General features: G+C 38.5%; 1 protein-coding gene across 1 annotated transcript in view; it reads right to left on the reverse strand.

Annotated features, from left to right (window-relative positions):
* The window catches only part of CR1 (complement C3b/C4b receptor 1 (Knops blood group)), a 133,135-nt gene that overhangs the window by 75,145 nt on the left and 43,419 nt on the right, over nucleotides 1-14,571 (reverse strand). The window contains 3 exon segments of the mRNA XM_053667902.1: nucleotides 11,784-11,883; nucleotides 12,417-12,596; nucleotides 14,267-14,485. Coding sequence (XP_053523877.1) covers nucleotides 11,784-11,883; nucleotides 12,417-12,596; nucleotides 14,267-14,485 — 499 coding nt within the window.

The following is a 14,571-nucleotide window of genomic DNA, read 5'->3' on the forward strand; positions in this document are numbered from 1 at the left end:
CTGGGTTTTCTTGTTTCTCTTTTCCTATCCTCTAACTCTTGTGAGGGCTACTTCATCTTTAATTTCTCACAGTAATACTCTGCTTCTTAGTTTTTGGCTTCATTATGTATTGCACGAGGCACCAAAATAAACAATCCTTTTGTAAACCTGTTTAATACTTTACCTCTTCATTTCTGTATTTTTCTCATATTATTATTATCACCAGTTTTAAACCTTGGCATTTTCCTAGTATACATATATAGTTAGCACTGCTATGTCATTTTAATTTAGGTATGGTTCTTTAAGCATCATCATACACAGTGCCCTTGATCTTGTTAGAGCCTTTGTATTTTATGTATGAACCAAAAAGGTGAACTATTTTAGGTGTTCCAATAAACTGGAAGTTAAATGTCCAATTTTTATTTCATTAGATATTTCATTTCATGTGTGCAGATTGCATATATACACAAACATTCGTACTTAGGTCTATTTTCTCAATTTTAGTGCCATCAAAATATGTATGGTTTGCCTATCCCCTATGTAATATAGGTATAGCATATCTTTTCTTGCTCTCTCCCATTTTTTTCAAGTTTTATGAATACATTTTATAACTTTAGAGATTGTTATTTAATTATTACATTGCAAAGTTTCAATTTTGAACAATTAGTTCTATCATTCCAGTTAGTTTCTTAACTTTGTTGAAAATATTTGACCAAGCTTTTTGAAAATGATGTGAATTTTTTTTGTGGGGGTTGCAAATTTTACATCACTGATAGCATTTTTACACTTAATCAATTTTTAAAAAATTATTTCCGGACAGCCTGGATTTTTTCCACTATGTATACTTATGTTGCCACTTTTCAATGAATGTATATTTGGAGGCTATAGAAATGAATATAGCTGGGCTCATTAGAAACACTATCTTCAGCAATTTAGTGATGGAAAGGATCAGGGTTACATCAATGTTCATCAACATTTTTGCAGGGTTTATAGTTATGAATTTCCCTTCTGAAGTGCTGAAGTTATTAAAATTCTTTTATTTTTCTTCTATCATATTTAAAGTAAATTTCTTGGTATGGCATATAATAATATTTATAGGCTGCTAGTGTACAATTCTATAATAGATCATCTGTATATTGCAATGAGTATTTGCCACCCAAATCTAATCTTTTTCCCTTAAATAAGAATGTTTCCCTAGTGATGGGTAGATATGGCTTATTATTTTCCCCAGTACATTTTTTTTGTTTTGTTTTGGTTTTGGTTTCCTTTCTTTTTCCAAATTGTAATTGTTATTCAACTACAGTTTTCTACTTTTTACCCCCATCCCAGCCCACCTCTCAGCCCTCCCCACCTCCCTCCTGTTTCCACCTGGCCTTGTAATTGCTCATTTATACTTGCTCATTTATACTTCTTCCTGAAAACCCTTCCCCTTTTCCCCTGAAATTTTCTCTCCTCTCTCCTCTGGTTACTCTCAGCCTATTCTCAATTTCAATGTCTTTGGTTATATTTTGCTTGTTTGTTTGTTTTTTCAATTAGGTTCCTATTAAAGGTGAGATCATAGGTACTTGTCTTTCACCACCTGGTTTGTTTCGTTTGTGAATTTTTGTTACTGGTATTTTTAATCCTCATACCATCTGTCTTACACATAGCTTCTCTTTGGTCTCTCACTATTCTTTTTCACTGAATTCTCAGAGAATTTGGTTATTCTTTTCTTACTTTCTATACTAATTTTATTCAATATTCAATGTTTATTATAGATTTTTAGTTTGACAATAATGCTTTTCATTCATACACAAACATTCTCAGTTTTCAACTAGGTTTACAGAAGCAGCATGCAACTGAATCTTATTAAAAATATAAACAGGAGTGGATTCCAAGATGGCTTCAGAGTAGGTGAAAGCTACACCAACCAGCTTCTGGCAGCCTCCAAATTTACAGCTACATTGCACATCCACCAACCTGAACAACCAACTGAACTCTAACTGATCTGAAATAGTAAACCAGGATTTATAGAAGAAGTCACATAGCACCTAGAAAGATGGGCAGAGATGGAGGAAATGATAGTCAATGCATTCAGGTGAAGCGGGGTCTAAAGCCAGAAAGATAACATTGCTGCAAAACTCCATCCTCTTAGGAGTGTGGGGCTTCATTTCCATGCAGGGAGCCCCAGCCTATAGCAAGAGACACAAGAAGAGGAGCCCACACAGCAACTGGTGGTAAAAGTCAATGGGGATGCAGTCTGCCTGAAAGATTCAGATGGCACCCTGCAAGGAAAGAGCCCTCCTGTTGTTACAGCATGACCCTGAGGAGTTCACAGTCTAGACTCTGACTGCTGGTAGGGCCACATTGCCATCCCTGGGTCCTGTGGAGGAATCTGCTGGCTATAACCAGAAATGAATTTAAGGGACTGTCTTTTTAGTGGTGATGTTTTTGGAGGTGACCAAGACAGTGACCACAATGTGAGGCTTGGGAAAGAGAGGACAGTGTACCCTACCTGGAGTGCATAGACAGTGGCACTCCCATCACTTCTTGAGTCACTCAGCAGGCCTGGTCCCTGTGCCTCCCTGTAGGGCGGTTTCTGTCTGGGAGCTAGATGAGCAAGTGCCAGGCTATGTGGCTGGCTACATTGTCAGGAGGCAAATCAATTCCATTGCTAGTTCAGCCTCTGTTACCCTGAGAAGGGGAATAAAACTCGGCCCCTCTTCAAAAGGATTGTAGACACTGCCCATAATGAGAGACCATTAGAATGAGCCTTGTGAAGTCCTGAATAACTTTGTGAGGTGAAGTTCTATTTGGCAGGGGAGGTGGAGCAGCTCAGTGTAGGATCAATCAAAGTATGCAGCCCTCAGGGGGTATTTTCAGGGACCAGGATGAAGTGCTTAGCCCTCTCCTAGGGGCTAGGCTGGCATCAGCCCCATGGGACAATCTTTTGATCTATCCTCCTGAGCCTCAGGTGGCTGAGTTTGCTCCTGAAAACTGTACAACTGGCTGCTCCCAAAGTGAAACTAAAAGGGCTCTCCCCTGGTAAATCACAGTTAGAAACTCTGGGAGGGGTTGAGGGGGGGTGACTTTGAAACATGGGTCATTTTCCCCTCATTGAGTGCCTGTCTGCATGACCCCCAGGTAGCAGACTCACTATCAGAGGTGTCCAACTCATGGTCTGTGGGCCACATGCAGCTCAGGACAGCTATGAAAGAAGCCCAACAATAAATCATAAATATACTTAAACCTATTTTTGTACTCAATAGATTTCACTAGTGTTTGTGTATTTAATGTGTGGCCCAAGACAACACATCTTATTCCAGTGTGGACTAGAGACACCAAAAGGTTGGACACTCCTGCTAGACTTATCATCTTTACCCCAGTTGCCCTGCCATATCCAGCTTTCAACCTCTAAAAATGACTGTGGAAATGCAGGCAGCCTGGGCTCACCTTACAGTCTGTCTTTGGAATCTCTGGAGGAAAACCAGGCAAGTTCAGAGAGGGTGTGGAGGAACTAACAGTTGGTGGCAGACCTCAGGAGCCTCAGTCCTTTTACAGATCTCATCCAAGCTCAAAAGGTGGAGGAAACCAACCTTTTTACAGAGATTGGCCCTTCCCAGGCACTCCCAGGTCCAGTGGATGCAGACACAAATAGTCAACACTTGGTAGCTAAAGATTGGCAGCCCCAGGACAGTTACATATACATCTGACAGCAACCTGTACCTGAACCCCACTCAAGCAAACCTGGAACCAACACAACCAGTAGTGGGCTTCAGCTCACACTAGAGCTTGACCAATCTAGTCCCAAAAGTGGCACAACCAAGGGAAGACTCTGGATGGCCACAGACCCTGCTGGGGACAACTCTGCCTTGGGTAGCATCCCCTGCACAGCATCTCATACATGTTGACCAAAATTTACCCTTATACTAACACAGCCTGAATGATTAACTCCAGCCATGAAAGGGCCAATAGCATTCAAGCAAGATGCACATAACACACAAGAAAGATGCCAAGGACACAGAGACCAGGAGTACTGGAAGACTGTGCCACTGAATCCAAGAAGACATCTTTATCATGAAGCCATCTTACTAAGTTTGGAGGTCATCACATATTTAAGTAATAAACACAGAACACAGACAAAATGGTGAGTCTAGGAAAAGTGTTCCAAATGAAAGAACAGGAGAAATCACCCAGAAAACGAATTCAATAAAATGAATAAAATGAAAGCAGCCAAAATACCAGACGCACACTTTGAAACAATTGTATAACATTGTTCAAAGACATTATGAAAAGAAAGGATGATGTCAGTGAGAATTTAAACAAAGAGATAGTAAGCATTAAATAGGAGGCAGAAACCATAAAAAAATAGTCAGAAATGAAGAATATACTAGAAGGAATCAATAACAGGTTAATGAAACAGAGGATCATATCGGTGAATTAGAGGAAATGAAAATATTAATCACCCAAAAAGAACAGCAAAAAGAAAATAGAATTAAATTGTGAAAAGTCTAAGAAACTTCCAGGACAACTTCCAGCAGAACATCTTCAATGTAGGGTTACCATAAAGAGAAGAGAGAATGAGAGGGATAAGGAACCTGTTTGAAGTAATAATGGTAGAGAGCTTCCCTGGCTGGGTGATAGAAAATGTTGCATAATTTCAGGAAACACAGAGAGTACCAGTCAAGACAAATGCAAAAAGACCCACACTAAGACACGTCATTATTAAAATGGCTAAGGTTATGAGAAAGAGAGAATCCCTATGACAAAGGCAGCAAGAGAGGCTTAGTTACCTACAAGAATGATCTGATAAGGCCATTCACTGATTTCTCAACTAAGACACTTACTCCAGAAAGGATTGGCATAAAGTATTGCATGTGATGACATCAATGACCTGCAACCAAGACTACTTTATCCAGCAAGGCTATCATTTAAAATTCAAGGTGAAATAAAGAACATCAAAAACAAATTTAAAAAAGGATAAAGAAGTTCATTACCACCAAATCAGGTTTGCAATAATGTTAATGGGACTGCATTAAGGAGAAATAAGAAGAAAAACATAAGTATTAAAGAAAATGGCAATAAATAAATACCTATCAGTAATAAACTTAAATGTAAATGGATTAAACGCCCCAATCAAAAGACATAGAGTAACTGAATGAAGAAGAAAACATGACCCATATATATGTTCTCTATAGAAGAGCTTCCTCAGAATAAAATGACTAACACAAGCTGGAAGCAAAGAGATGAAATAAACATTCCATGCAAATGAAAACATCCAAAAAATTCTGGGCTAGCAGTACTTATATATGACAAAACAGGCTTCCAAACAAAGGCCATAACAAGAGACTAAAAAGGTCAGCTGCATAGTGCTGTAGGAAATGACTGACCAAGGAAACATAACTCTTATAAACATACATGCACCCATTGTAGGCACACCTAAATAAAGAGAGAAAATTTTGCTGGACTTGAAGGGAGAGAGCAACAGGAATACAGTTGGAGTAGGAAACTTTAAAGTCCCATTGTCATCAATGGATAGATCTTTCAGATTGAACATCAACAAGGAACAATGACCCTAATGACACACTAGATTGGAAGGGTGAATTGATATCTACAGAACACTTCACCCCAAAGCAGCAGAACATACATCCTTCTCAAGTACTCATGGATAATTCTCAAGGATAGACCACACATTAGGACACAAAATGAGTCTTAAAATTCAGGAAGATTGAAATAATATCAAGCACCTTCTCAAATAACAATGGCATGAAACTAGAAATCAACTGTAATAAAAATACTGAAAAAGGTTCAAAGACATGGAAGCTAAGTAGCATTTATTAGGCAACGAGTGAATGAATAATGAGATCAAAGAAGAAATAAAAAGTTACCTGAAAACAAATGAAAGTGAACACACAACAACCCCAAATCTATGGGACACAGTGAAAGCAGTCCTGAGAGGGAAGTTTAAAGCACTACAGGCCTACCTAAATTAGCAAAAAAAAATCTCAAATAAACAATCTAACCCTACGCCTAAAAGCACTAGAAGAACAGCAACAACAGAACAAAGCCCAGAGTAAGTACAAGGAAGGACACAATGAAGACCAAAGCAGGAATAAATGGCATACACACTAATAAAACAATACAAGGAATCAATGAAGCTAAGAACTGGTTCATTGAAAAGATAAAAGATATTGGCAAGCCTTTAGCCACACTCATCAGGAAAACAAGAGAGGGGACCCAAATAAAATCAGAAATGAAAGAAGAGAAGTAACCACTGGTATCTGAAAATATAGAGGATTATAAGAAAATACTATGAACAACTAAATGCCAACAAGTTCAACAACCTTAGTGAAACACATACATTCCTAGAGAAATCCAGGCTTACAAATCGGGAAGAATCAGAAAACATGAACAGACTGAAAAAAGAATGAAATTGAAGTAGTAATTAAAAAACTCCCAGCACATGGAAGTGTGGGTCTGGTTGGCTTCGCAGGTACATTTAATGAAACATTCAAGGAACAAATAATACCTGTCCTCAAATTATTCCAAAAAAACTGAAGAATGGAGAAGAGCCCCAAGCTGATGTTAATAGGTTAATATTCTTCTGACTCCAAAAACTGATAAAGACACTAGAAAGAAGAAAATTATAGGTCAATGTCCCTGATGGGTATAGATGCCCAAATCCTCAACAAAATATTAGCAAACTGGATCTAGCATACACTGAAAAGATTATACATGGTGATCAAGTGGGATTTATTCAGAGGATGAGAGGTTGGTACAATATTCACACATCAGTAAGGGAGATACATCACCTAAAAAATTAAAGATAAAAAACACACGATTATATTAATAGATGGAGAAAAAGCATTTGATAAAATCTAGCACAGATATATATGATTAAAAACACTCAGCAGCCCTGGCTGGCGTAGCTCAGTGGATTGAGCGTGGGCCTGCGAACCAGAGTATCGAGGTTCAATTCCCAGTCAGGGCACATGCCTGGGTTGCTAGGCCGGTTCCCAACGGGGGACTCACGGGAGGCAACCACACATTAATGTTTCTCTCCCACTCTTTCTCCTTCCCTTCCCCTCTCTTGAAAAATAAATTTAAAAAAAAACACTCAGCAAAGTAGAAATGAAGAGACCACACCTCAACATAATAAAGTCCATATATAAACACCTACTGCCAACATCATACTTAAACACTAACTGAAAGTGTATCCCTTAAGATTGAGAACAAGTCAGAGATGTCCACTTTCAATACACTTCCTCAACATATTCCTGGAAGTCCTAGCTGCAGCAATCAAACAAGATAGAAAAATAAGAGGTATCCAAATTGGAAAAGAGGAAATAAAATGGTCATTATTCATAGACAACATGATGCTATAACATAGAAAATTCTGAACACTCCACCAAAAAGCTCATAGTTCTAATAAATGAATTTCACAAAATAGCAGAATATAAAAGTAATACTCAGAAACTGGAGTGACTTTTATACACAAATAATAAACTATCAGAAAGGGAAACTACAAAAACAATCCCATTTACTATTGCAACAGGAAAACAAGGTACCTAGGAATAAATGTAACCAAGAAACTAAGAGAACTGTACTTGGAAAACTGTAAGACATTGAAGAAAGAAAATGAGGAAGATATAAATAGGTGGATTAGGAAAATCAACATCATTGAAATGTCCATTCTACACAAAGTGATCTACAGATTCAAAGCAATTCCATTAAAATATCAATGGTATGTTTCACAGACCTAGAACAAATAATGCAAAAATTTATATAGAATCAGAAAAGACACTGAATAGATTCAGCAGTCTTGACAAAGAAGAACATTGGAGGTATCACAATATCTGATGTCAAACGATACTACAAGGGCATTGTAATAAAAAAAACCTGGTACTGGCATAAGGACAGGCATGTAATCAGTGGAACAGAACAGAGAGCCTAGGAATCAACCCATGACTATAAGGGCAATTAATATTCGAGAAAGGATACAAGAGAATACAATGAAGTAAAGGCAGTTTCTGTGAGGAATGGTGTTGGGAAACTCTACAGGTACATGTGAAAAATGAAACTAAAAAACTAAGTAACTCTACGCACAAAAAAAATTCAAAATGGAAAAAAAAAACCCTGTCAGTTGAAAAAGCATAAAAATTCTACAAGAGAACAGGCATCTCATATCAGCAATATCTTTGCTGATATGTCTCCTAAGATAAGGGGCACAAAAGAAAAATAAATATATAAATGGGAGTATGTCAAATTAAAAAGCTTTCTCACAGCAAAGAAACCATCAAAGAAAATGAAAAGGGAACACACTGTATGGGAGAACATATTTACCAATAATATATCCAATAAGGGGTTAATTCCCAAAATCTATAAAGAATTTATACAATTAACACCAGAAGGACAAACAATCCAATTTTCAAAATGGATGGAATAGCCGCGGCAATTTTGAGGAGGAAGAACACAGTAGGAGGCATCACAAACTATGATCCCTCCTGATATCAAACTATGTTACAAGGCCACTGTAACCACAACAGTTTGGTCCTGGCCTAAGAACAGTCACATAGACCAGTGCAACAGAATAGAGAGCCCAGAAATAAACTCAAGTCTCTATGGTCAACTCATAGTTGACAAAGGAGGAAGAAGCATGAAATGGAGTAAAAAGGGCCTCTTCAGTAGATGGGGTTGGGAGAGCAGGACAGCTACATGAAGAAAAGAAAAAGAAAAAAAAAGAAACTGAATCACAAACTTAAACGATATACAAAAATAAATTCAAGGTGGGTAAAAGACTGAAATATAAGTCATGACACCATCAAAGTCCTGGAGGAGAAAAGATAGGCAGGGAAATCTCAGGCATTTTATTCAGCAATATTTTGATCTATATGTCCCCTAGACCAAGGGACATAAGAAAAAGAATAAACAAATGGGATCTCATCAAAATAAAAAGGTTCTGCACAGCTAAAGAAAACAGCATCAAAATGAAAAGAGAACTAATTTTTTGGGAAAATATATTTGCAAATGACACCTCAGACAATGGTTTGATCTCCAAAATATATAAAGAACTCACATGACTCCACTCCAGGAGGAAAACCAATCCAATTATAAAACAGGGAAATGATCTGAACAGAAACATCTCCAAAGAGAATGTACAGAGGGTTCAGAGACATATGAAAGGATGCTCAGCATCACTAGCCATCAGAGAGATGCAAATTAAAACCACATGGGATACCACTTCACACTGGTCAGAATGGCCATCATAAACAAATCAACAAACAAGTGCTGGCAAACTTGTGGAGAAAAGGGAACCCTGGTGCACTGTTAGTGGGAATGCAGACTGGTGCAGCCACTATGAAAAACAGTGTGGAACTTCCTCAGAAAACTAAAAATGGAACTGCCTTTTGACCCAGCAATACCACTGTTATTGGGGTTGTACTCTAAGGATCCTGAAACACCAATCCAAAAGAACCTATGCACCCCAGTGTTCTTAGCAGCACAATTTACAATAGCTAAGTACTGGAAGCAACCTAAGTGCCCATCAGTACATGAGTGGATCGAAAACTGGTGCATTTATACACAGGAATACTATGCAGAAGAAAGAAAGGAGCTCCCACCCTTTGGGACAGCACTGATGGAACTGGAAAACATTATGCTAAGTGAAATAAGCCAGTCAGTGAAAGAGAAATACCATATGATCTCACCTATGAGTGCAGCTTAATCAACAAAACAAAGAAGCAAGCAAAATACAATCAGAGAGGATGAAATCAAGAACAAAGTGACAGTAACCAGAGAGGACAGGGGAGAGAGATCATAGGTGATAATAGGAGAAGGGCCTTTGAAAAACACACGTGGACACGTGTGTAAAAAGGACAAATGGACAAAGTCAAAGAGAGTAGGTTTGAGGATGTGAGGTGTGGATGGATTGGGCGTGGAGGCATGGTAGGCTGAAAATGTAGAAAACTATACTGGAACAACAATGAAAATGTAACAAATAGAAAACAATAATTCCAATTTACATAAGAAAAAATGGGTGAAGGACCTCCACAGACACTTATCCAAAGAAGATACACAGATGGCCATTGAAATTATCAAGGGCTAGAAGTTATCATACTAAGTAAAATAAGCCCATCCAAATAAGAAAAATTTCATGTTTTTTCATTTATATGTGGAGTCTAATGAACAAAACAAACTCACAAACAAAATAGAAGCAGGGGCATGGATACATGGAACAGATTGACGGCTGTCAGAGGAGAGGGGAGGGGAACTGGATAAGAGAACATGAAGATAAATGTGAAAGAACATAGTTGCATAACCCAGAGACACAGCCAAGAGTGTGGTGATGGTCAGAGGGAAGGTGGGCCATGGTCTCAGTGCAGGTGGGCAAAAGTGTGGAGCTGGAACATTCTAACAGTGTCAACAATAAAATTAAAGTTAAAAAATACATACACCAGACATTTTTTGATTAGTCTTCCCAATCTCTTGGAAGCAACTCTGTTTTGTGAGAAGAAGTACTGATTCTTCAAATTGGTCTGTTTACATTTTTTCTGTGATTTGTCATGAGCTTGATGGTTTGCTGTTTCATACAATAGACAGGTTCACCTCACTCAGTAATGAAAGATGAAGAAGGTACAGCCAGAGTATTTAGAGACTGTACTTAAAAGTGCTCAGAGAAAGAGAAAGTATTTAGATTTGCTCTAATTTTACTTTGTCAGATTACATGTACTATGGTCTTCTAGGCCTTGGGTGGCAAATACATTTGCTGAGGACAGACCAAAATGACCTTCCAGTGCTAATTGTGGCACAAATGTAGCCCAGATTCTCTAATGGGCTCAGCTGCTCAAAATGAGAGTACAGTCAAGAGTCCACTGTGTGCTGAGCAAGGGTAAACACCAAGGGCAGGACAACCACCTAGTACACATTTTATGTCAGACATTTTCACAGGGGTCTATTGCAGGCTAAATAGTTTTCTTCAAAAAGATATGTTAAACTCCTAAATCCCAATCCCCATGAATGTGGCCTCATTTGGAAGTATGGTCTTTGAAGATGTAATCAAGACTACATGAGGCCATTAGGGTGGCCCTAATCCAATAGGAATGGCATCTTTATAAAGATGGAACTCTGGACATTAAGCCATACAGAGAGGAGAAATTCTGTGTGTGGTGAGGGGGAAGAAGGGGACACACAGACACAGAGGGAAGATGGCCATGGGAAGACAGAGGCAGAAGTGGGAGTGATGTAGCCACATGCCAAGAAGGACTGAGGCTACCAGTAGCTGGCAAAAGTAAGGAGAGCACCTCCCTCTGAGGCTTTGAAGGGATCATGTTGTGCCAGCACCTTAATTTTGAACTTCTGGACTTCAAAAACTGTCTGAGAATACATTTCTGTGGTTCTCAGACACCCAGTTCCTGGTACTTTGTTATGGCAGCCCTAGAAAACTAATAGTGCATTTACCTTGAAGATTTGTTTTCTCACTCAATGCTCCATGGGCTTCCCTTTATTCCAGCAATGTGCACTGTGTTAGGGCTGTTTATACGGTTTCACTATATGGTTTGACTATACTCTCCCCACATTTTCTTCCTTTGTACCTGGTGAGGACCTTGATTTTGTTATATGCACTGTAGTGTTTTCCAGCAAGATTAACAGATTTCCCCCTTTATCTTGTCATACCTTTGTTCATTTCAATCAGACACCGAAACATGTAGGTTCAGGCTTTTAAGCAGCAGATGGTTATAGTCTAGTCTCCTTTCTACTGCCATGTGACTAAACGGTAGTATTGCCATTCTGCAAATCTTGAATCAAAGATGTTACTGCCAACTTACCCTCTATTACAAGTATAATTAATTCTGGATCCAAACTGGGTGTTTGTGTCTACATGTACCATGCCATTCAATGGATCTGGAGGAGTTTTACATACTTTACCTGTGGCAAGAAACAGAATTTTGGAGCCAGAGTAATATGAACTTTTATAGTACATAAGGTCCCAACCTCACTGTATAGCTGTCCAACAAGTACATACAATTCTGAAGGTTCCACAGATTTTTGACTTACCCAACTGAGTTGGGCTGCTTACTAGACACCATGTTAACACAGACTTCTCATCTAGACCTGTCTTATCTCTACCTGAAATTTGTCATCAAAATGTAAAGGTTAATTATGGCCTTATTGCATACTAGTATAAACTTTTTCTTCTTACCTGGTTATTCAAACAATTTATCTTCTCTATTTTTTCCTGTAAAACATGTTTCATTTCCTGCAAATACTTCTTGGAAAATTCTCATGAAACAAACACATCAACTAATAATTAGGGATGATCTACAACACTGACTTACATCCACCTGTGGGGGCACTTGTGAGAAGCAAAGTTTCCTTATCTCTAAACTTGGAAAAGATTAGATAAGATCCTATGGATAATTTGACAGACACCGTAAAGCTCCAATGCAGGGTTTACTCACGTTGACAGACATCCTTGGCACTTGACCACTCCAGGTTGTCTAGACAACTGATAGAGAATGACTTTCTATAGTACCCAGGGAGGCATTCATACTGTAGTGATGTCCCAACAGGAAACTCAAATTCATTGGTTTGGATTTTCAGCTTAGCAAATTGAAAATGACCTGGGGCATTACAGTAACCTAGGAAACAAGATATCAAGAACAGCACATTTAATGTAAAGATACCCAAGGACCTTATTTCTCTCACCCATTAGAGTTGATGCCAGAGCAAAAGAAACTTTTAGTCCTGGAGAGATCATTTCCACCTAACCTTGGGAGGGGAAGTTCCATTATTAGCACATGTCCATTAGAAAATATACTTCCTGAAAGGGCATTCCACTCTTTGGTCATTTTGCTCATATAATTTACTGTACAAAACAGCTCCAATTCAATTTTCCCCTTTTTTTTGGGGGGGAAAGAGCTCTCCTGCCCAGATTCCACCATTTCTGCCTGGTTTCCTTGTCCTTTAGTGCATCGAAACCCCCATGGAGGGCTCACAAGTGTGATCAGAGAACACAAGGTATTTCTTGACACTAGGAAGAAGCCACTAGTTCTGTAGGTCTGATTCCTAAGCAAGCCACTTTGACACAAGGGGGAACCGATAGCATCTCCTTAAAATAAACAAACTAACATACTACATTTGCCATTATGAGAAAACATTGTTGGAAGTGTATATTGAATTAAATTCTACTTAAAGCTCCATGCCCCTATGGCCTATTAGCTCTAGGCTCACTTTGGGTTCAAAATGTGTGACTCTAATAAAGTACATATGCTTAGAAAAATAGAAATCATTTCTACTTGGGTTGACAATACCTTCTCTTTTGGTTTCTCTTTCAGCTGTTCTCCACCTCCCTTCCAATCACTTATTCAAACAGAAATGGTTATATCACAACCAATTCTGCACCCAGAACTTTTTTGGTTGGAAGATTATAAAGCAATTTCTCAACTCTTGAGATTATTCAATGATTTCTCTACATAAAAATATTGGCTTATTTTCAAGATTTCCATGTGATATTAGTTTATTTATATCACCCTTTACTTTTATCTTGCAGCTGAAATATTAATTCTACTAGCTTCCAGTTCAAGGAGTCCCAATTATGATTGAAATGTAACCCTAAGGACAAATCACACATGAAGATATCTCCAGTCTAATCTATCTAATAAAACAAGGGTTGCCATTTCAGATAGGGTTGTGATGAAAAACAAAATCATAGAACTTAAGGGAAGATTATGTCTCATTATAGATTCAGTAAGTATGGACTAGGTCTCTACATTGGTAAACAGTCTCATAAGTGCACCTGACATTGAAGCCATTATGATAGAGGAGGGCAGTGAGGACAAAAATGACTTCTGAGAAATTTCCCTTGGTTCTTTTTCTCTTAGGATTGTTTTTTTTCTCTCAGAGTTTCTCAGTAGTCGGTAAGTAATGTCAAGACTAGGGTCCCTTGTACAATTCACTTTCTCCTTTCTGTGTTTATGTCCTGAAGATGGCTGTCTTAGAGTGGCGGGTGTCTTAGGAAACCTTCTCCAGACCTTAGATATACATACTCTCTTTGTTTTGTATTTTCCTTCAGGTTGATATTCCTGTTCAATTCCCTTGTACTAAAGTGAGAAGAATTAAATGACTAAAATTACTGGAAGCAAAGAACCAAATAAGCATTATTTTAATTTACAACCTAGGCCAAAATGTCTTAATTTCAATTGCTTTGTTGTGTACAAAGCAATTGTAAACGGTGCCCACTCCCAAAATTTTGGAAGTTCTATTTTAGGTATTCTGGAACCATTTAGGATGTGGGGTAGTGTGCACTAACCTGGATGTCCACAGCGAGGGGCAGGGCTGCTCCAAATCCCATTCCCTTGACTGTCACTTGTGCAGCGTATGGTGCTCTCCCCACTGAGAATGAAGGTCGTCCCTCTGTCTTTGTGGGGGTCACATGTGTAAGTTACTTCTTTTCCATAAGGAAAGATTTCCAGAGGTTCTCCTGTGTGTCTTCCATTATCGATATCTGGTGGGTTTGGACATAAGATTTCTGGAAAGAAGGCAAAGGCTGTAAGCTTCACTGAGGAGTTTTCTCCAGAGGTATTCCACAGTCATAGGGTGTTAGAGTTGGTGCTA

Source organism: Artibeus jamaicensis, unplaced genomic scaffold, assembly GCF_021234435.1.
Source record: "Artibeus jamaicensis isolate MK-2021 breed Jamaican fruit bat unplaced genomic scaffold, CSHL_Jam_final contig_475, whole genome shotgun sequence".
NCBI classification, from domain to species: Eukaryota; Metazoa; Chordata; class Mammalia; order Chiroptera; family Phyllostomidae; genus Artibeus; species Artibeus jamaicensis.